We start from the raw sequence: 25007 nt of genomic DNA, 5'->3' as shown, positions 1-25007 counted from the left end.
CGGCTGAAACATTTGAAAAGGATAGATGTCTACAGATTCTACGGAATAACTATGGCATGAATATAGATAGTCCATTTATATCTTACTGTAGGCCTATTATCATACCATTTAGCAAAATTGCTGTAGAGGAAATCGCCGTAAACTTTGATGTTAGAAACAATAATGTAACGAAACAATGGCTTCATCTATGGGGGAACGAATCTCGATGGGATAAAAATTTTTAAAGATGGCTAATTCTGGATATGTCGAGCTTAGCCGTACCCACGATGGGTTTGATAAAAGTAAAGCCCTTAATAAATAGGTTTCTAGATAAACGGCACTTTTAGCGCAAAGAAATGTACCCATAGGTAAGAAAATTTTAAAAAATTTCTGCGGAAGACTTACGCTTAAAATATCTAAATTAATATATATATCGATTTTTAAGATATATAAATAACTATTAATAAAATTTTATATTTGCATAAAATTTTAAAAGAATTTTAATACATAAACTTGCTATTTGGCAACACTTAACGAAACCGCCATCTTGTTTGTATCTGGAGAGGTTTTATGGTATATAAACATGTCAATCGAAATTGAATCAGCGGAGTAAGTAACGACTATTTCGTACGTTTCTTAATCAATATTGTTATTTATTAGGTTTATTTTTCGAAATGTTAGGTATTTAAAGAAACAGAATAGTGTATTTTACTTCAATACATTTAACATTGACACATACGATTTGAAGGTGATTGTTTACTTGTCTTTGTGAAAGAAATCTTCTATGGTTTCACATAAAAGCTGTACATGTTTACACATAAATGTCTCATTGTTATAGATGCAAACTCTTAGAAACTTCAATCAAAATATTTTGTTTTTTATAATATTTCAGTCGTACATTTTACATTATTCGGTTAATGTAACCCTTGGTGCCAATATGGCGGCTCGTCTCTGATTCCAGCAAGGAAACAGTGGGACGCACGTTCTAACCTAACTGTTCCACTGTTTCCTTGCTGGAATCGGAGACGAGCCGCCCTCTTAGCACCAAGGGTTACATTAACCAATTATTCTTCTTCATGATGGTGCTTACATCTTAATAATTAGAGAATTACACTGAATGGCAGTACTACATTGGTTAATTGAATTGATAAGTCGCAGAGGCACAGATGTAGCTCCGAATGAAGCAGTTGGAGCCGTACACCGAGCTCGTAGAAGTAAAAAAACGTCGAAGGAACCGACGGTCTACGCACGAGCCTTTGTGAGATGTAGCCGCTGAAATTTTCCTCGTTAAAAGTGCTTAATGGAATATGTGGCTCGACTCCAACCGTGTCCCAGAAGTAGTTGACGCGATGTGTTTTGCCAGCTTTTGGCCGTATCTGGTAAAGTAGAAAATGGTTGTTTTGAGAAATAGTACTGGATATTTTTGCTTTTAAATATTACCGTTTTTGATGGTCTTTAAAATTCTGATTAGACTGATTTCAGGAACTATAACTTGCAGAGAGTCACATGTAGACTGTTGATTTCTTTGGTGTCTTTTATTCGTATTGAGCTCTAGGCCAATTGTTGGGCTGCAATTTGAAAAACTGTAGACCATAAAATTTACATTGTTGTCCATATGTCTATCTGTCTTTCCTTAATCTAGAGAATTGAGTTAGACAAATGAAAGATGAGACCAGATCTGGAAACTTAATGGCAGGAGACTTTGATTAACTATATATGAACTTCTAGCTTGCACTGGATGATTTTAAAGTTTTTATTGCAAATTTATTCCTACGTACTATGACATGTTACTGTACCACGTTTGTAGACAATGCTGTTTTACTATTTTATTCAATACATTGGAGCTTATTTATGTATTGTTTCACTGTTTTTTGAGAAGAGTAAATGTGGAATTGTTTATCAATTTTTGAATATATTGATGCTAATGTTTTGTGTAATAAAAAGTGTATGAATGGAGTTCTGCAGCTTTAGAAAGGTTGAGAGCCATTGCTCTAGACCAGTGTTCCGCAACCGGTGTACCGCGGCATGCTGGTGTGCTGTCACAATGTCAAAGGTTGACGTAAACTTTTACAATTGTCAAGTTTTATTTATATATTTTTATCACAGTTGCTGTGTTTCTTATGCTTGTATTTCATTCTCTGCCGCAGCACTGATGAAATAAGATGATGATTGTTTATTCTTTATTATAAATAAGAAGAATGATGATGATGATAATAATAATAATAATAATAGGTTAATGGCATTACATAATTCTATTACTCGTATCGTATCATACGTTTTTGAGGGGAATAACATTTTGGTGTGCAGTGTTGAGTCATGGGTGTGCCGCAAGTAGAAAAGGTTGCAAAACACTGCTCTAGACGATGCCCGTAATGTCTCAACTGCCTTATTTGGAGCTGCAATTTTACCATGTTAGTGTTGGTTCTTGTATCTCAATAATTGCAGAATTACACTGAATAATAATGTTATACTGTGATGAAGACGACAATGCTCTTTGAAGTGTGTTTCTGTGCAACTTTGATTGCATTCTTTCAGTAATCAATTTTGTTTGTGTGTTAAAAGTATAGTGTTAAAATGAAAAACAGAAAAGAGACTGTTTGGGGATACATTGACAGGAGTACCAAAGTATACAATTGATTAGCTATCTATTTATTATGTCAAAACATTTCGATGAAAAAGATTTTGAAACTATCAGCAATAGAACAATAAAAAGAACAATAGCCAGTAAATATGGCTGAAGACATTTGCTTCAATTAGATATTTTTTGCTGGAACATTATAGTAATATTTTTTTTATAGTTTGTGTTAGCAGTTGTGTTTCTGTTTACAGACTAATCATTGTTAGATCGAAATAAATCTTGTATATCACACAAACTTTATGAATTAAATTTTGTTCATTATATAAGGCAGAATTATTAAACATACTGTTTATTTTGAAGCTTTTATGAAATCGAATAAGAATATATTTTTCATTTAAATAAATGACATTATTGTAGAAATACATAATAATTAATTATATTATAGTTTACTTTCCTGGCTGTTTATAGAATATAACATAGTGAATGTATTGTGATTGGTCAAATTTTGGCACCCCCATACTGTTGTTTTGCATTTTTTGATGTTTTGACACTTCAGGAACCAGAAAACATAAAAACTTATAAAACTTTGTGTGTTGGGTGTATATTTTCCATTATATCTCAGAACTGTATTAAAAACAGATGAAATAAGTTAGATTTAATTGTTAATTAATAAATTACTTTCAGAAGAAATAAGAATGATTGATTATATTTTAAATCTGAGACTAGAAATAGAGAAAATAAAATAAAAGTCAATGTTCAAATAATAATATACAAATTTTTTTCAAAAGAAGTTTCATTATAATATGCTATCTTTATAGATTCAGATGCTAATTTCTATATCACAAATGTATAAAAGTGGAAATGATGATGATGATGATCCTGAATATTTTTCTTAGTATGTCATTATAGTTTAGAGGTGGCCAAACTTTGTCACGATAGGAGCCATGCACTTCATATCTGAAATGGATGAGAGCCACATCCTCTATTGGAATGCCTATTGAAGAGCCATGTCATCTATTTATATCATATATAGTTAAAATACTATAGTTATTACTGTTCTCTAGTAAATATTGCTGTTACTTTACTGGTAGTTTATGACTAAAGCTTCTTAGTTCACACTGAGCATGATTTGCTGGCAAAAGTGAAAAACAGAGCGATTAACACTTCAGACATAATGTCATTTTCGGCAAATTTTACCATTTCACCAATCGCATCGAAGTTCAGAATTGTCAAGCTTTCTCACTAGTTGTATTCGCACTATTTGTCACGTGGTTCTTGTTGTTTTCAATATGGCTACAGAAACTTTTTCGCGCCATAGAGTAACTATTGTGATTCACAGTTCTTTAATAGTCCTCTCACCCAGTGTTTTCTTTTTGATGTATCTTTTTTTCCAATAAATAAACAAATGTGATTAACAACAGAATATCATAAGCAGCCATTTTGTTTTTGGAGATGATGTTTCCTCTTTCTGTCAAATGATTTGCTGCTGAAAATTCGCAATCACTTTTCGCTTTTGGTTGTGTGGATCAAAGTTGCAAGTTACACTTACAATCTTTGTGTACACACTATGTAATAGTCAGAAAAATTACAAAAATATTTTATTTGTAAGTAGTATGCACTAAGTTTATAAAAAGAAATTGCGTAAGTATATTGGATCTTCAGTAAGGGTGACCCTTACAACAGATCCAAACAGAGGAGAGAGTCAAGAGAGTGTGTCCCAGAAATAATGCACTCTATAGGCATTTAATCCTAAACCAATAAATATTTGTTTTTAAATAGGGATAGAGTTTTCTAAATTTTTACGCTTGCCTTTAAGATGAAAATTTTTAGTCATTAATTTATTCAAGTTGAGATGCATTTTATAATTGATAGTTTCTTACATTTGATTCTGAAGTAACAGTTAATACTCACTGCCAGTTGTATGTTATATACCATATGATAACAGATGATTACAGCTCTACTATTCAATGGTCACATCAGTTCAAATGTGTTTTTCCAACAGTCATTTAACTTATATGCCTTTTAAAATACCTTTGAGGTGACTTGATGTAGCATTAAAATGAAAAACTATGAAGAAATACGCTAAATAATAGAACAAGTTTCGGAAAATAATTTTTTTCTCAGTAAATTAAAGCATTAAAATTTGTTTTGGTGCAGAGTAAGACAACATCAATATAGCATTTATAGAGGAATGAATAATATATTGTATTGCTATCTTCTAATCACTTTAACCAGCAAACAGGCCTGGTTAGATTTTATTGTAATAAAATAAATATCATTTGCTATCTTCTAATCACTTTAACCAGCAAACAGGCCTGGTTAGATTTTATTGTAATAAAATAAATATCATTTGTCATCTAACCATGACTGTTTGCTGTGAGAAAAATCAACTTAATAATAGGATTAAAGTGATTAGAAGATAGCAATATCAATACAGCACCCATATAAATAAGAATATATTGTATATTTGCTGTGGATTATATCTTGTGCAGAATCCTCTGTAACGAGAGGAATAGATATTTACACTTTAAAGATTTGGTATTTATGATTGAATCCTAATTATGATCCAAACTTTTTAGTGATACCAAGGATGAAAAACCTAAAGATGATGGCTGTGACTAGTGTTTATAATGATTTAAATTATATACAGTTTTAAGAATAACTAATGAAAATGCATAAATTATGAAATTAATAATATATGTAAGAAAAAATATAAAGTATGTAAGCAATCTCGATTGTGGAAGGAAGCATATATATAAAGTTGTAAATTGTTGAATGCTGATTATCTCCCTCCAACTGCCGTATATACTTAAGCTATAATTTGGCAATAATAATGATAACTTACTAATAAATTTGGCCATAGAGGGAGGTGTTAGGTGCCAATTTTGGGTTATTGCTTTTTATCAGGTTTGATGTGGTTGTTTATATTTGCTGATTATCTCCCTATTCATTGTAAATGATGGTGTTAAAAAAGCAATTAAAGTCAAAAATTTACTGTTTTCTTATGTTAATGGAAGTAAATATGACTTAAGATCATTTTTCTGTCATCTTGTAACACTAACTGGCTGTGTCCGTGACTGTTAACCAGGTTGAAAATGTTAGCACTTTTAAAACTTTGCCAACAATTAAATATACATCGATTAATTCATCTGAATAACTACAGCTGACTACAGTGGTTCATTCTTAATTTAATACTATCTATATTTTAAATTACTGTTCCTGATTTTGGAATAAAAGTAGCTTAAAACAAAATTTGTGTATAATTTGCATCAAAGTTCAGATAGCCTATCATTCAGAGGTCCTCCTCCTCTCCACTAAAATGAGTGTTATGGTTCATCAGAAAGGCACATTACCACACAAATTTTAATGGTCTGTCCTTTATTTCACACACGTATACAGATTGCACCACGGAATTAGTTCATACAGTGTCCAAACAAATTTTCTTATCTTTCTCTTTGTAGTCTAGATGAGACTTACTGTGTACTTTTTTCCCTCCTGCTCTCCCTTGGCAGTCTGGACAAAGTTCTCTTTACTCATCCTAGTCCCTCTTTTTAAGGGATTGTCCACACCTAATGGTTTTTTAATTTGGAGCTGGGCAATAGCTTTCATTCAAGGCTGCCCTTGTTTGGGACTCCTGACTAATTTGGTAATTGTGCCTTCCTCTGAACTGACACCTCTGGAAAAACCAATCCTTTCAAGTGGAAGACAAAGTTGCTTTACTTTTCAACCCATCATTAGGCCTACTCGACAAACAAAAATTGAAATTTCTTTGTTAAATTTAATTTTTATAGTATATAAGTCTAGTATTGTGTTTTATCTATCTCCTTATAAACAAGCAGATATTAATATGTTGCATTATATTGTGATCATTACATCGGCATGGCGATGACTAAGTTGTCAATGCCCAAGTCAGGACCGACACCACTTGTGACTCTAGGAACCGTCCAAATAATTATTGTGTGAATGGTTGTGTATGAGGGAATGAATGGGTTCAGGACTGAGGAGAGAGTCTAGAGACAGTGTCCTGGAAATATGCACCCCACTATGCATTTAATCCTAAATCAACAAATATTTATTTTTGAATAGGGTTTTCTAAATCTTTATGCATGCCTATATGAGAGTGTATGTGTTTACAAATGTGTGCGCAGGTCAATAAATATCTGAATCTGTAATGTTTGAGGATTGTTTAGGCATCCTGTAGAGAAGAAGGCTGTTCATGATGAGTCTTGAATTCCAAAAGTCTGTAATGGTAATATTCATGACAGTTTCCAGTTAATGGTTAGTTAGTTGGAGTGGCTAAGGTCTGGTGGAAAATGGTGGGAGTTTGAGAAGATCGTTGGTGGAGCATGGTGGGATATGCACACACTTCAAGAACAGGCAGGCAAACTCTCTCTGTGATCTTTCTCCTCGCTTTTAATTTGGGGTCTTTCCCCCTGCTATTATGATGCCCAAGTTTGGTAAGGTTGTGCAGGGAGCTGGCAATTAGTCCAGTCTCTGATTATTTTGTGAGATTTCCTTCGACGAGTAGTTTTTATTGGAAGATGTCTTGCCTATGAAGGAAGTGTTATTGGTGGAATAATCTCATGAACTTCCTCTACAGTATTTGCAAATGCGCGTTTAAATAAAATAATTTTCTTGATTTTCGAACAAAAATTGAGATTGTCGAAATTACAGGTTCTCATAATATCAGTGATTCCTTGTAACCTTGTTTTCATTTTATTATTAATATGCAAAATTAATTTCTAATTTAGTAAATAAACAAATGACGACATTTTTGTTTTCAGTGTTGTGAGATTAATTCAACAGTATCTAAAAGAAAACAGTTTGCTTCGAACATTACAAGTATTACAGGTAAGCTTTGCTTTGAAAGAAGTTAATCTTATTGTCACTGTAACTTCTTGTTTATTTTACAAATTCTTGTTCTTTAGGAAGAAACTTCCATATCTCTCAATACAGTTGACAGTGTAGATAGTTTTATACAAGACATTAACAATGGACATTGGGATACGGTGTTAAAAGTCGTACAATCTTTAAAACTTCCCGATAAAAAACTTATTGACTTATACGAACAGGTGATTTGACAAAAATGTCTTTGTTTTAAATTAATTAACCTAATTAATAAAGAAAACTTTATTTCTTCTATGAATCCAGGTGGTTCTTGAACTTATAGAATTGAGAGAATTGGGTGCCGCTCGTTCATTGTTGAGACAGACCGATCCAATGATAAAAATGAAACAAGAAGAACCTGAAAGATATATTCATTTAGAAAATCTTTTAGCGAGATCGTACTTTGATCCGCGTGAGGTAATACAAATAAATACTATTTGAATTTGTTTTAAAAATCATACAAACAAGTAGAAATCTGATGTATTTGTAATAAGCCAAACAACTACCAGATTACATTGGGATACTTTTTCCTAGTAGTAAAGTAGCCCGATGTAATCCGGTTGTTGTTTGACTTATTTTAAAAATTATTACTACAAATACAAAATCAAGATTATTGTTAAATAACAAATATACCTTAATAATTTAAAATGTTTTTTTCTATCATTAACTTTCCATGTAGGCTTATCCTGACGGTAGTAGTAAGGAAAGGAGAAGAGGTGCAATTGCTCAAGCATTAGCTGGTGAAGTTAGCGTGGTTCCTCCTTCTCGTCTATTAGCTTTACTTGGCCAAGCTCTTAAATGGCAGCAGCATCAAGGTCTTCTGCCACCAGGTAAACTATCAGATGATAATCGATTGTAAATTTATTTAATAAATGCATTTTTACAGTAAGACTTTCATTGTTTGAAGTCTTGTATTACAAATATCTTTGCAAAATGTCTTTGTTAACTAAGGAGAAGCAACCCCCCAGTAGGACAGTAGGACTTTCTATGGAAAGTGACCATTATTTAGGTGCTAGACATACAAATATAAGTCAAATTCTACATGGCCAACCTGTGAGTTGGGCACAAACCGGAGAGCAATTATCAGTGTTCAGTGGTTTTATTCACTCGGCCATTGGTGGTCCTGAATTGAAAAATAAATGAAAGAAATGCTATCATAAACACAAACCGTCATAGTTTTAATTAAATTTTTTAAAACTCAGTTTCAAAAATAAAATTGCATGATGGACAAATGAAAAGTAACTATATTAAACTTAGTAGATCAGCCATGTGTTGCATTGTCTTATCTCATTAATCCAATCCAATTCAGTCCTTTCAATATGGAATAGTTTTTGTGTTCTGTTTAATGTTAAAAGGTAGAGTTATTTCTAAAAGTTGAATAAAAAATAAAATTAAAATTAAATTTGTGTGAACATACAAATTTCATTTTAATTTTATATTTATATTATTATGTTTTCACTGTTAGTGCATTTTCTGTTTATCGAATTTTTTATATAACAGGTTCTTGTGTTTCCTTATATTCCTGGCAGTTTATTACAGGAAGTTCAACTGTATTGATATTAATGGGTATTTTCTCTATATTTAGGAACAACAATTGATTTGTTTCGTGGTAAAGCAGCTATCAGAGAACAGGAAGATGAGAAATATCCCACTCAGCTTTCAAAACAGATTAAATTTGGACAAAAATCTCATGTAGAATGTGCTCGATTCTCTCCCGACGGTCAGTATCTAGTAACCGGTTCCGTTGACGGATTTATAGAAGTGTGGAATTTTACAACTGGTAAAATAAGAAAAGATTTAAAATACCAGGCTCAGGTAAAACAAGGACTTATTACAATAATTTCTTAATGAAATATGTATGGAAGTTTAATTTCATTCTGTTTTTAGGACAACTTCATGATGATGGATGATGCAGTTTTGTGTCTTTGCTTTAGTCGTGATTCAGAAATGCTTGCATCGGGAAGCCAGGATGGAAAAATAAAAGTACGCAAATTAATTCATTACAGTTGTGGTAGTTTTCAAATATAAATTTATTACAAATTTACGAATTAATGATTCAAATATTCAGTAATATTTAGTAGTAAAATTATTTTTATTTTTCTGTTTTTTTGGCAACTTTGGAAGAAGAATGTTTTTTTGGTACCTTACATATACTTAATCTATTCTATATATATAAAAAAATACTTAAAATTCTCACAACAATTTTTTTCTATCATGACTTAAAATAGAAACAACAGCATCAGTGTCACCGAAAATCGATTTATAATCTTTTCCTTTATATTTGAATTTAAACGGTAAGTTAGCAAAGTGAATATTTTCTAAACTTAGCTTTCAATGAACTTTCAGGCTTACATTTATTATCAACAATTGTACAATATGAATAGAAGCAATGATTGGATTGGTTACAAAATGATCTATATTGCATTGCATCAGCAGAATTCAATATCATCTCACCTCTACTAATTATACTCTCAAACTTGATAATTTTTTCGTACAGGGTGGGCCAGTGAAAACGAAACAGCAGAGTGTTCGTGTTCGTCCAAGCAAAGCGCTCGGACAGGTCGATTTTACTCTCGAGGGGACATCTTTTGCAATAAAGTTTTTGCGATTTTGAATACAACAGACAACAAAAAATTTTAAAAACTCATTTATTTTGTATTAACTAAACAAGCATTTATTTCGAAAAAAATGTTTGTTTAGTTAATATTCAGAATCGCAAAAACTTTATTGCAAAAGATGTCCCCTCGAGAGTAAAATCGACCTGTCCGAGCGCTTTGCTTGGACGAACACGAACACTTTGCCGTTTCGTTTTCGCTGGCCCACCCTGTATATCTCTACCATTAGCTCTTCCAATTTTCGGTCAGTTACTGTACTGATATTTATGTCATTATTTTGTGTAAAAAACGTATTCTTTATTTTAAAATAATTGCTTTTGTATCCAATCTATTAACTATTTTCCTTTAAGGCACATATTTTTTCTATTTTACTGTTAACCATGCTACTTATGGATACATATTAACTAGCTATTTTGAGACACACTATTTTGTAACTAGCGATTTTTATCACTATTTTGTTCTGTTTAGCTTTTAAATTACATCATTATTTTTAATCGAGAAGTTGAAATTCATAAAAAGAACCGTCTCGACATATTAACATTTCTAAATTATATAATGTAGAATTTCGGAACTTTGCTACTGACTGTATCTCTCCTACTACTATATAAGTTTTTAATCTCATACTTAATCTTGGAATTCTATTAGTTTACTGTAGGATAAAATTATTTATATATTGGGTTTTTAAAAAATTCAGCATTTGTACTGCACACCGTACGGTGTAAAAAAACCAAAAACCTTAGTAAATATAAGCTGAAAATGCAAGCATTTCTAAGACATCATTGAGATAAATCAAACTCATTCTGACGTATGTTAATATTGTGACTGACTTATTTGGCTTCAATCTGTCATATGCAATATAAAAAAGAAGGATAATTTTGTCAAATCTTTACCTTGATATTTACAGAAGTTGGTTTTCAGTATTCATCAGCAAAACAAGATTTTTCCCACATTTCTGTGAATACGGGCACTATTGTTTCGTATAGAACTTTTGAATGACATTTTTTGTAAATGGTGGATGGGGTGAGATGGACTAATTTGGTTTCCACCTCTCTTCCTGACATAACTCCCTTTGAAGTTTTACTTGTTGGTTTATGTGAAGGACCCAGTTTATCAAACACCCATTACAGATATTGAAATACTGAAAGGCCTCGAAATAAGCACAGTCGGAATGATCACTTGAGATGTGTTGCTTAACACCCGGAGAGAGACTGACTACTATCTCAGTGTTCTCAGAGTAATGTTTGGTGTGAAATTTTATTTCAGTTTGCTTACTAATTAGAATAAATCATTATTAAAATTTAAATTTGATACTTGGTAAAGTAAATCAAACCGTTTTCTTTTTCCAGATAATTTGTGAGAAATTTATGTATGATTTGTAATGTTTATTATTTTCTATTTTTAACTAATATAGAGTAATTAAAAATGATTAAAAATTTTTAAAATAAAGGTATGGAAAATTCAGACTGGGCAGTGTCTTAGGAGATTTGAACGTGCTCATTCTAAGGGAATTACATGTATTCAGTTCTCAAAAGATAGCAGTCAATTGTTAAGTGCTTCATTTGATCAGACAATAAGGTAAAATTTTAATTTTTTGTTATATAATTTAATTTAATTGTAACTTTTGCTTGAATCACTGGAAGAGATTAATAGCTGATTCTCACTGGCATGAACATAACATAAATGTGCCAGAGTAGTGAAACAGACATGTTCGTGTTTGACATAGAAGTGAAGATTGCAGTTTGAGGTTGAACTTGATGAATATTCTACATTTTATGTGACGTAAAACAGTATGTCGACAAAGCAAATGATCACACCACAGATATTGTTGTTTGGCAGCATAGCTGCAGAATGGTTATACATACTATACGCCTGCAAGGAGAACAGGCAAGTGATACACACAAACCAGTATATGGTCCAGTGCCATGAAGAAAAACAGGAGCTTTCAATAATTGATTGTTGAAAGAGAATAGAATGCACAGCAGTAGGAACTGAGTTTTGTTTAGTTTCTATTCTTTTTTTTACTTCAATTCAGAAAAATATTATACAAAGTTTTACCATTTCAAACTTACCAATTTTATTAACAACACAAGCATAAGTAAGGAAGAAAACTTTACATGATAAGTTATAAAGATTAAAAAAGAAAAAATCTAAAGAAATTAATAGAGATCACTTTACAATGCTCAACATCATTCATTGGAAATCATGGAATGAATATAGTATTAAGACCCACTTGATCACAAAATTGATGTGTATTGCATCCACTTGTTTTTCTGAAATTTTTTTTTATTTATTTACTTAAGGGTTGAAAGTGCAAAAGATATATCAATTGATACAACTCTTTAATTTAAAGATTCATCATGAAATTTCATCAGAACCATCAGCCCAACAAAATTGCTGTTTTATCTTTGCATGCAACTTCTCTCTCCGTATGTGCACAGCAAACATGTGATGCAATGTTTTTATGTCAACATATTTATGTCAGTGAGAAGCAGCCTTAGGTTATTAACGAAAAAATACCTTTTTGATATATGTGTATAAAAAGATTGTTTTAATTTATAAACTTCATTTTTCAAAAAATATTTATTTTAATAAATTACACTTTAAATTATTCCATGAAATTATTTTTATCAATTTAGTAAATATTTCCAGCAAATGTAATTAAATATATATCTGTACTGATCTGTAATGAGGTCTTATCATAACAGCTAATATCCAATTATGCAATTTTAGCTTTTAATTTTCACTGTATATCTTAAATTAAAACACAATAAATTTTTCTATTAAAATGTAATTTGAATTTAGAATCTCTTCAGTTATCAATTTTTTGAGAAATAATATGTAAAACTAAATCATTGACACTGACAATTCAGGTTACAATAATATAATTGATAAGCAGGAGTTAAAATTATTACTATCAGATATATACAGTCAAACCTGTTTTTATGCGGCGAATAGGGACCACATAAAAAAAATCTCACATAGAAAATAACTCAAAACCGTATGAAATAGAATTTATTGACAACAGATGTCAGCACTTGACTGCATCGTCTGGTCTATCGTCTGTTTTACATATTTTTGTCCAGGTGGTGTTTTGTTGACTTAAAAAGTAAATAATTTCATTTTTCGCATATTCATGCAATAATATTACTATAATAAGTGCATTTATGCTATAATAAGTTTATTTAGCTATAATAAGTCAACGTGAGACATGACGAATCGCACGAGACTAGTCGCCAACTATACCGCACAAATAAAAAAATCGCACAAAAAAAGACTGCATAAAAACAGGTTTGACTGTATTTCACATATTGCAGTTTGTGAGTATAATTAAAGATATTGTAAAACTACTGCTGGTGTTGATGATTTGGCTTTATGTATTATTTCTTGAAAGATTGGAAAAATTGCTAGCCAGAGAGAGATTTTAAATCCGAAGCAGAATTTACCAAATTTATGGTGTGCAGTAATACCCTGAACTTACGCGATAGGTGGGACCGAGCGATAACCGCGTAAGTCGGGGTATAATTTCGCATATAAGTACATACAAATTATTTTTAATTGGGCTGGAGACTAAAGGAAACAATAATTTAGGAAAACTGTTTAATAAAATCTTAGATAATACACATGTATAACAAATTATATTATTAAAATCGTAAACCGAAGTTATTTTGATGTAGAAGGCTTCATAAAATCTAACAAATTCGTCTGATGGCTCAAAAAATTTTTTTTTCTCGCAAAATTTCCTCATAGCATACTAATAATTTTTTTATTTCTCGTTTTGTAGAAGAAATGCGCTCTGTGTTGGAGTCTATATTTTCTAAAATTTGTAACCTCTTTTCATTTTTGTATCGAAGTCTTTGATAATGTTATCTTTACATTCCAAAGATAAAGTTTTTCTTTTCTTGTTTGATGCAGAAGAATCAGTTCCACTTCATTTGGATGACATAGTAGAGTCTCTCAAGTCTCTGTACATATAACAAACACAGAAATAAATAACACAAAATAAATTGTAGCTATGCGTCGATTCCGCACGACATGTCCGAACATATAAGCTGAGCAATAGTGTGGGGGGGGCGTGAGTAATCAAGAGTTGCGTGGCGCTCAAACAAAAGATGAATCAATGAGATTTAAAAATTGCGTAAGTTGAGGTATTACTGTATTAATTTATGATATTCAGTGAAAAATAAAAAATAGAAAACTAAAATTACCAGCTGGTAACCAGTTTTGCATGATAAGCCCTCTTACAGGTATTTAATTAGACACCATTATTTATATATAAAGTCCTTGCTTATAAAGTGATCAATTATTTTACCTAATTGTGTGGAAGTGTTTTGTAAAGAAACTATCAAACAATTAGGCAAAATAATTTGTTGTAATAAATTTGAAAGCTGTGTAGAAAATGAGATATGAATAATGAATTATTTAGTCAGAGAGTTTATTTGATAAACTTTGTATGTGAGAAATATTAATTTTATATACAAAAAAACTTTTATTTTATTTAAAGAAAAGACATTTGATTTTTTTTTCAGAATTCATGGTTTGAAATCTGGTAAATTATTAAAAGAATGTAGAGGTCATACATCATTTGTTAATGAAGCAATTTTTACTGCCGATGGACATAATATTCTTAGCGCCAGTTCAGATGGTACCGTCAAATTGTGGAATATAAAAAGCACAGAATGTCTTAATACATTCAAATCTCTTGGAGGAACAAGTGGTATAGACATTACCGTGAATAGCGTTCACGCTTTGCCGAAAAATGCAGAACATTTTGTTGTTTGTAATCGATCAAATACCGTTTCTATAATGAACATGCAAGGACAGGTTTGTTTCTATAAAATATTTTTAAAATGTAAACTAAATTTGGGAGAAATAATGTCTACTCTTTCTTCTTCCCAGATCGTACGTAGTTTCTCGAGTGGTAAACGAGAGAGAGGAGACTTTATCTGTTGCACCGTTTCCCCGAGAGGAGAGTGGATTTATTGTATTGGTGAAGATTTTGTTTTGTATTGTTTCTCCACTTCAACTGGTAAACTGGAAAGAACATTAACAGTAAGAATATTATATATTACTTATTTGCATATTGATCAAATATTGTACTTTAATTCGTAGAATAGGAAAGATTCTTCAAAATTATTCATTAAAAATTATGATATGTTTTTATTGAGAATAAAAATCTTTGAAATTGTTTAGATTTTAAAAAATTTTTTCAATTTTCGGTGCTTTAGAGGAAACATAGTGTATTAGTATCAAAGAAGAGCAGTTCTAAACCTTATTAAATGTATGTTTGGTGATGAAATTTTTACATTTAATTTGTGTGACAACATCAGTCTTTTTTCTTCTTATAACAAATATTTATCAATTTTATTAAAAGTGTGCGGTTAATGTTCAAGGAAAGTCAAATATATGTATAAAGTCTTGCATATTTTCTTTTAAAAAAATCTTGGTTGAAATTTATATTACATTAAATATGATTATTTCTTACCAAGAGTATTTAAGTTTCTCAGTTTATTTATTTAATAAAAATATTTACATTTAAATACTAAATAAAAACAATTTTTCTTTAGACACCATCTCTGAGGTCAGACTATAGACTTCTGCTCTTACATGTTCCTTATTCACTTCAGCCCTTATACTGAATAGTCTAATATAGTTGCCATTTTGTTGATTTTTGCCAATTTTTACAAAAATTTTAAAATTAATATTAGGGGTAACGTAAAGAACATGTAATCAGAATATTCCTGCTTAATTATATTTCTTATCAGTTAGACTTGTTTTAAAACAAGAATTTGACTACTTCTGAAGAACTTTGGTGGCTGCCAATTACTGTTCTGACAACTCTATATCTTCCACATGTGCAGTCAAATTATTATTGTACTTAGGTTATTTGTGTGAGACCGCCGGGGAGATCGGAGGAAGTTGGACCACTCTTTCCGGCAACAGGTCGGTGACCTACTCACTTGTCAAGGATGGCTGTTACGTTTTGTTACGTGTTACACGAGTGGAGGTCAACAGGGCTGACAATAAGGGTGTGGCCGACAGTCGAGTAAAAACACCATTTTATAACAAAACAAGGTTTATTAAAACCGAAACTAATTAGAATACAATTCTACCCTCATATACGCAAAAAGGGGACCTGAGAGAGAGAGTTTACAAATACCAGTTCACACCTCTTGGCAAACTTCGTAGGAGACGGATTCCAATAAGTCCTATTATCCACGTTTAAGTGGCAGTAGATCACTATATATATTCTAGGCGGCGGAGGCGAGGTGTAGAGTTAATTATCCTGAAGATGGCACTCAGAAACACTGCGGGATTTGGACATCGGAGCTGTACACACAGTTGTGGCAAAGATTTGAGACTCCCTGAGGGGGGGAAGGAAGCATCTTTTATAACTTTTTGATGTAAAGACTGGTCACATGATCGATGGCTGATTGCGATTAGGGTTTTGTGTTCCTGGGATCCAAAACAAAATGATGAATTCCGATGCTAACTATAAACTTAAGTTGCAAGTTGATCTGCACACAGTGTACGAACAATGGATAGTTGATAGTTAGGAGAAGAGGGTCTCATATTTTCCTCAGCTAAGGAATTTTGCCGACTAAGCTGTTGTATAATAGAGGTGGAAATAATTTAAATTTCGAGCTATAAAAATCTAGATCTCACATTTGTGTATTAGTCGTTCTTGTGCATTGGCTGCCTGATGAATTTTACAAACATAATCTTGTATAGGCCATGAATTATACAAGGTTAGGTTCATAAAATTCATTCAATAATTTATTTACATAATAATTTAAAACCTTTCAGAATATTATGTAAATAAATTATTGTTAAATAATTAAATTAAGTTTCTGACAAAAGTTGACTATGGGGATAATAAGTCCAGCTTCAGCAGTAGCCTATAAGAAAAAGTGCATTATGAAATGTTGCTTTGTTAACTAAAGAATTACGAGGGTGGTTTTTTTAACCTCCAATGGTTCATAAAATAAAGATAACTGTAAATAACAAAATGAATTTTTTACTATAAGTTAGGTACAAATATGGTTACTTTTCTACATAATCACTCTGAAGATTGAGGCATTTGTCTATCTGTGGACAAGCTTTGAAATCCCCTCTTCATAGAATGTTGCCACCAGTGATTGAGATCGGCCTTAATGTTGTTTTGAAGATCGTCATTAGTATCAAACCCCTCCCTCCTAGTGTCAAGAAAGAGGTGTGAAGACTGTCACCTTTCAGATTTCCATCTAGCTTGGAACTTTTTAAACACCCAGCGTACAGCCCAATTTAGCACTGAGTGACTTCAATCTCTTTCCTGAAATTATACATTACTTTACATAACAAAAAACTATAGAATAAATTCCAGCAACACTTCACAATATAGGCATGCTTTAGGTCTTAGAATATATGACCTGAAGAAGGTTGAAAATGCTTTATATTGAATTAAAAATTGTATTGTATGGTTTCTTCTTGTCATGTATTGTTTTTTGTTCCAATTTCTGAAGAGGTTAAATAATATTGATTATTATATTATTTATTTCTTTTTGTATCCAAGAAATCTTCAGCATCCTTTAATAAGGCTAATTAAATGGAAACTTTTGCAATATATTTTGTTGATAATTTAAGTTTCCCTGCTGTAGGAGCCATGTGTTACATTATTATATACTGTATATATATTTGTTGTGTATGTATTATTGCAAAAATGAAATGTACTGGAATAAAAGTAATGAAAGATTTTACATTTCAGGTTCACGAGAAGGATGTGATAGGAATAAGTCATCATCCCCATCAGAATTTAATTGCAACATACAGCGAGGATGGTTTGTTAAAACTATGGAAACCATAATCACTTTTTCATATGTAAATATACGTATAAAACAATTAAAACTAAAATATACTCTTAGTATATTTAATTTTCAAACAAATAAATTTTTTTTTAATCTATGAATATGATTTACATAAAATGGTTAAATCATTAAATATTTTAAATATAATAGTCTGATAATTTATTTGACATACTTGGTTGCTCTCCATTAACGAATGAAGAGTTTATTAAAAACTTATTTTTAAGAAAAGTACAAAAAGAAACTGATAATTTACCTATAAAACAACACCATTACCTTGTATGTGGGTATAACTTATAGACAATGACAGGTTGAAGTCAGTTTCAGGGTCACCACTCCTTAAAACCCAGATCTGGGTTTTTTGATCTTTTCTTGGTTTTTAGGTTATTTTTTTCTAATTTTCATAACACATGGGTTTTTTTTAAATATGACTTTACATATACAGTAGCAGTAGAGTCTCGATTATCTGACCTAAACAGGAGGGCAAAAATGTCGGATAATAGGGAAGAATTGAGAAAAAGTTTATTAAATATCAAACTCTGTTATACTTTTAAAAATTAAGCACCTAAACATTATATTTTATGACAAATCAACATTAAAAAAAAAAATCAATGCATGGTAATGTTACACAGTCATTTATAGTATGAACATTAGTTCTTTATACCATTTGGTGGATTCATTTTTACATAGTAAATTACAGAATCTGATGACAGATGATTCTGTGTTTGCCGGTTACTCTGGCATCTGCCTCACTATCTTGGACTGACTGCATTCTCTGATGATCTGATTCGTAGTCACTGTCAGGAAGAAAAATGTCGTCATTGGAGAAATTGCCATTTTTCTCCAAAATTTCTGAAGATAAATTCTCATAAGCAACAGGATAATGACATAAGTCATTTTATATTTGTTGAAATAAAATGACTTAACTATTGAATCATCAAAGAACAGGTTGCTTGCTAAAGAAGAGATCAGTAGGAAAAATCTTAAATTGTTCGCTGTATGAACCCGAACCTGAACTAATTAGAGATGCAGTACAAGGAGTTTGCCACCAAAGGTATAAGAAGCAACAAGAAGAGCATAAAGATTGTGCAGTACTGTTAATGGAAAGAGAAGAACAGAATAGCTGTGAAATAACATTAACTACTGTGTAAATTAGGTAATAAGTGGTTTTTTAAATTTGTATTATAATGTCTGTAATTATAACAGCATGAGTGTACTATGATAAAGTATTTATAATTACATTTTAATCATGAATTTTTTGGGGTAAATAATCTGGGTTTTTTCCCATCCAGACCCAAGTTTTTTCATATGTCGCAAGTGGCAACCATGGTCAGTTTATTGTCAAACATAACACACTAACTGGCTGAGTGGTGAATATAAAGACTTTAAGGATGTCCATTTAAACATTTATCCAGCATCGCTTATGGTGAAACCTCCATGTATCTAATGGTGACATTTTTTTCTCAAGATTTTATACGGTGTAAAATATAAATTATATTAACACATGATTAGATTTTGGAAATACAGTTTTAAATTCTTTATTACTCATATTTTCATCGATCTTTCGTGGTAAATTTATTTAAAATAAGCACAAAAATGACTAATAAAAAAACACAATTTTGAAATTTTAACTCAAAAAAATGTTTTTGTCTTTCTTGAATGAAAATTTAATTTATTCTAATTTAATTTCTATCTGATATGTAACCTGTTCAGACACTGTTTTTCTCTAGGAATAAGTCGTCATCCACATTCACAGATTCCAAAATATACTAGTTAATCAACAACTTTATTTTATTCAGATCAATTTTGGAAATTATTCTCTTCCTCAGTAGACATTCTTACATAAAAGCAAAACAAAGCACAAACACATTCTCAATACCCCAAAACAATTTTTCAATATTCAAACGGTTGTTTACTATTTCCATAATAAAATATATTTTCTTATTTTAAAAAAAGAATTATTGTTTAAATTCTTTAAAAACAAACTTAATTATATATTTAGTTATTGCAGTAGCTGTGTTCTTTTCTTTAACCACTCACATCATGCACAGGTCTTGTAGCCATAGTCATTACTTTCATTGGTTGTTTCTTCCATCATTCATCAATGGTGTTGGTGAATTCATTGCTTTCTCACCTCATTCACCAATGCAATTGATGAACGAGGCGTTAAACAATGATTGAAAGTAACGAATGCAAGACTGCGCATAATGTTTGTGGTAAAGAAAAGAATACGGTAATAATTGAACATATAATTAGGTTAATTTTTAAAGAATTTAAACAACATTGTTTTTTTAAAATAAGAAGAAAAATAATTTTATTATGGAAATAGAAAAAAACGGTTTGAATGTTCAAAAATTGTGTGAGTGTATCGAAAAAACGTTTGTGGTATGTCGGTTTGTTTGAAAGAATGGTAACTGAGACCAGAAATATTGTAATTTCTGGAATGCATCTGGGTAAAAATAAAGTTGTTCATTGGCTAGTAGTTTTGGAGTTCGTGGATGTGAAAATTCCTAGAAAATAACCAGTAAATGTTAAAAAATAAATCTTTTTTTCCTTTTTCACTCGTCTCTCAGGTCGAATTTACTTTTTAAAAGCCAAGAATTTAGATCTTGGCTTTCAAGAAATACTTCGAATGGCAGGCTCAGAAATTCGTCGAATAATTACCGAATTACCCTCTGCATATTCTTTTCCCGTATCAATAGACTTTAACTCCTGCAGAATACAATTAATGTACTGTAGTTATAGGATTGTGGAGGCAACTTGTTCACTCCCCAACCTGAAGAGATTACAGAAGTCTGAATGAGATTGTTTTCTTTTTAAATTGTAGCTTAGTGAAAAAATTAAAAAATGTATGAAGAAAATATAAGTCAAAATGAATGCCCAATGTCTGCTAACCTTTGACTTTAATTTTTTAAATTTCTTTTGAATTTAATTATAGCTTCTGTAAAATTCTTGTTCACTTACTTTATTTTCTTCCATGTAAAAAGACAGTCCTTCGCATGATATTTGCTCAGAATTTCCAGTCACGAAGTCTATTTCTTCTCTTTGACTTGATCCTGTTTTGAGTTGAAAATCCCCGCTCGCAGGATGCTGTGGAAAATGACAATAATAAACAATTTTCGAAATTCTGGGTATAATGGTTCACTGGCATCACCATCGACTGTAGCTTCACAAATTATTTTGCTAAAGTCAGGAAACTTCAAACCATTGTACTTTTCACAAATGATGCTAAATGTCAGTCCATTCTTCTCTGAGTCCACTCTTTTGTGGTAAAGAGTTAGAATAAATGTTTTGGAGTTCATCTTTACAATATAATGAGATAATTTTTTCGAGTGTCTCATCAGGTGTTGAGGGATGGTTATGATGCTGCATTTAACGTTGTCAAATGATTTGAAGAGCCTCATTGTAGAACTATCAAACTGTTCATTCAGATTATCAGTTAACAATATTCAGAAATCTGTCTGTTTTTTTTAATCGCGATCGATTCAAGAGAGTTCTTGAAACTAGATCCAGTCATAAGGGAGATCCTACAATCTCACGCGCGCGAGATAATACAAGATGACTGTGGAACACGTGTCGGGCTATGGACAGCGAAATAAAAAGGATATTGTATTTCGAGATATGATGACATCTGTCTATTATCAGCAGTGCCATTCGGGGTGAAAAATTTCTCTGCCTAAAAAAAAAGGTTGACAGCACTGATATACTATTGTTACCTGGTCTTTGCTCAGGGCTCGTTACGTTCCAAATACGCCACTGATTATTAGATATATCGCAAGAAAAGGTATTGTATTTATTTCTAGCCAAAACTTCCATTTCGTTTGTCGGTGATTGTCAGGGAAAAATTTTCTGCTAGCGAACCCTTTGTTAACTATTTCGAATATCACCACTGGATATCTCTAAACATTGAAAAGTTTCTGATGATCTTGTCTCAACAGAGTTATTTATATTTATTTCTGGAGCCTTTTTAACAATTTCGAGAAACTTTTCTTCTGATTTAACTGTAGTTTCCTCTCGATGTTTAGCATCATCTGCTGATCCTTCAATTGATGCTTTTAAATTGATTTTAGCTCGATTTTCTTTTAGATTTACGGATATTCTAATGTTTACGTTTTCACTCGATGGCTTCACCGTTTCTTCCAAAAATTCCTTCGATTTCTTTTTAAGAACCACGACTGGTTTCACGCTATTTTCTGATTTCTTTGTATGCATTTCTGTATCATAAATGCGACCATCCTCCATCTGTAGGCATTTACCTTCGGATTTTTTGGCGCATGGCGTGGATTTTTCTCTGGAGGATTTCTTTTCTGGAAGCAGCCACTCGGTAATATCTGGTTCGTACACGTAATTTAAAAACTCTTCTATTATTACCAACCGTAACTTGATTTGTTCTATCGCAGTTAACAAATTTAATCGCGATTCCGCAGAAGGAATTTCTGAAATGAACTGAGAAGGTTTTGTTTCATCATCTGAACCTCGGAATTTAGTTCATTTAACTGTTCATGAATTCTTTTCTTTAACAAGCGAAATTTTGATAATAGGTAGTTAATGATACTACCAACGATTATGTATATTACACATCTAAATGCAAGATAACTCGCAGATGTGTAAAAATATTCATGCGCTTGATCTATAATTATAAAAATTTGTTGTCAGAAACCGCATTTGTTAACATTGTAAATATTTAATTATTTGAAGACATAGTCCTTCACAAAAAAGGAACCACCATTTATTAGCTTTCTGTTTCAGACAATACATTCCTGGCGACTGACCTTTCTTTTTAGGCTACTGGCTGCCAAAAAGTCCTTTAAAAACACAAGAATACATCCATCTTTTTTTTCTAATCTACATTTTACCAGCGCCTATTTCGTTATAGATAAAAGCCGAAACAATCTCAAGACGGTATGATGGAGAACAGAAGACGTCCGTATATCACCAGTTCCTGTTTTAAAAATGTTAGTATTTTTAATTGGATGTATTCCTGTGTTTTTAAAGGACTTTTTGGCGGCCAGTAGCCTAAAAAGAAAGGTCAGCCGCCAGGAATGTATTGTCTGAAACACAAAGCTAATAAATGGTGGTTCCTCTTTTGGGAAGGACTATGTCTTCAAATAATTAATTATAATTATCGCCACGGACGAAAATCTACAAAAAATTAAATATTATTAAATTGGAATATTTAAGATTATTATATTTAAATCATTACATTTTTTTTCTGAAGTTAATTAATAAGAACATTTTAAAAATAGAACTATTGTCTGATCTCAAAATTGAGCTTTTTGATTATTTATACTAATTAAAATAAAAAGATTTTAAATAAAATATCATATAATATAATTTCAAAATACAATTTTAAATTTTTTCCGGGAAAGTTATGCAACCTGTTACTGGATTTTTTACAATATTTCATGTCCGGCATTTCTCGGTATCTGGGACATCTCGTTTTCTTTATCCACACTCACTTATATTGCGACGATTTAATCGTGCTAATTAACCTAACACGATGATCATTGACATGTAGAAAAACCAAATTATAAAGGAAACATGAGCAGACACAGGTATGAACGAAAAAACAACACACAGAATTACACACTGACCCTAACAGAGATATTCACGGCTGTTTTATCTATTGTTTTCTATTTTCGTAAATTTTGGCATTATTACAGAAATGGTGATTAATAGCGAGATTGAGGCCGAAGTTTTAAACGCGAAAACGTGTACGTCGGACGTTCAGCGCCGCCTTCCTGTAAGCCTAGAAGTTTGACAATGGCGTTTGGAATGTCGAGCATGATTCCACTGACTTTCCAAACGCCACTGCCAAACTTCTAGGCTTACAGGAAGGCGGCGCTGAACGTCCGAAGTAAACGTTTTCGCGTTTAAAACTTCGGCCTCAACCTCGTTATTATCTGACAATAGCTTAACAATTGAAGAAAATTATCTTCGCAAGAATAGGATAAAACGAATTTTAAGTTAAGTTATTCGTACAATATATATAAATATGCATAACTATTTATAATGTAAATAATACAATTTTTAATAGCCGATGATCTGTTAAGCTTTTGTTTAAGTAAAATTCTGGCTCTTTCGGCAGGGTTTTATTTACGTCCCCAATTTTCTAATCTCTTAATTATTTAATTACTTCTTAAGTAGAAATAAGTCGAAACCAGTTACTTTGTACTGTACCTGAATATCTGTAGTCTTGGGAAAAAAGTGGAAAGACAAATTTTTATGACAACGGACACATAAATCGTAAATTTAAGGAAAATAAATTCTGGGGTTTTTTTTTGGTACCTCGTGCGTCTCATTCGTTAAATTTGGTTGTAAATGATGCTGCCAAAGTAACAGTTAATTTTTTAACATTGTACACGTTTTTCTCTACATACCCTTATAGATGGGACATACGAAATCGTAATATCACTGGTTTAACATTTAAATTCGTAAGTAATATAAGATGGGAGTGCAGAGTAAAAATATCAAATATTTTAATGGATTTTTTTTTTTAAACTTTTGTCAACTATACAGAACTATCATAAAAACATACCAGTAAATTCCTATCGGTTGGGTTAAGTTATAAATGTACAGTACTTATGATTCACATAATCGGGCGAGGGCGGCCAAATATCTTGCAGGCAGGCGGCTAACAGCCCAGAACTAGTCCGGATAGAATCATTGGAAGCGTTATACGTGTGTAGCTTTCACCAGCTAAACCGTGTGAGGTTGGTGCTCTGTAAAGCACATGCGCCAATGCCTATAATCTGGCTGTTTGGAAGCTGACCCAGTTTCCACAATACAGCGCTTCCATTCCACCACTGATATTTAAATATACAATAACAATCTTATCGTTTATTTCACATGTAGTATAGAAATTTGTAATAAGACGCATAATGCAATTATAATAAAATATTAATGTTAATTAATTCAAACTACGTTAAAATATAAAAATTTATATTTAAGAAAATACAAGAGAAGCTGCGCTTCCATCGCTTCCAATGATGGCACACCACTGGTAATGTATGTATTCCTGCAACATTCTTTCCAAAGAACCTGTACAATCATGTATTAACTAACCCTTGATAAATACTAAACTGTAAATAAGTCTAAAATAAACGGGTA

The 25007-nt window shown here is 31.5% G+C and overlaps 1 protein-coding gene across 1 annotated transcript; it reads left to right on the top strand.

Annotated features, from left to right (window-relative positions):
- The first annotated feature begins 509 nt into the window (after window positions 1–509).
- Window positions 510–17982, top strand: Smu1 (Smu1 spliceosomal factor). The gene is made up of 11 exons (XM_067277430.1): window positions 510–588; window positions 7342–7408; window positions 7486–7629; window positions 7709–7861; window positions 8124–8274; window positions 9030–9259; window positions 9332–9427; window positions 11507–11634; window positions 14586–14880; window positions 14956–15108; window positions 17801–17982. Exons 1-11 carry the CDS (start codon window positions 563–565, stop codon window positions 17897–17899), a joined length of 1542 nt encoding a protein of 513 aa, XP_067133531.1. The 5' UTR covers window positions 510–562; the 3' UTR covers window positions 17900–17982.
- The last annotated feature ends 7025 nt before the right edge of the window (window positions 17983–25007 follow it).

This window comes from Centruroides vittatus, unplaced genomic scaffold, assembly GCF_030686945.1.
Source record: "Centruroides vittatus isolate TY-2023 unplaced genomic scaffold, ASM3068694v2 contig_747, whole genome shotgun sequence".
Taxonomy (NCBI): domain Eukaryota; kingdom Metazoa; phylum Arthropoda; class Arachnida; order Scorpiones; family Buthidae; genus Centruroides; species Centruroides vittatus.
The sequence above is the reverse complement of the archived record's forward strand: the minus strand, read 5'-3'. Positions and strand labels throughout refer to the sequence as shown.

Excerpts from the sequence above, each read along its gene's own strand:
- Smu1 (XM_067277430.1), top strand. The coding sequence starts at position 563 with ATGTCAATCGAAATTGAATCAGCGGA. Across the intron at positions 9,428-11,506 it reads GCCAGGATGGAAAAATAAAA|GTATGGAAAATTCAGACTGG; the intron begins GTACGCAAATTA and ends TTTAAAATAAAG. Across the intron at positions 15,109-17,800 it reads AACTGGAAAGAACATTAACA|GTTCACGAGAAGGATGTGAT; the intron begins GTAAGAATATTA and ends TTTACATTTCAG.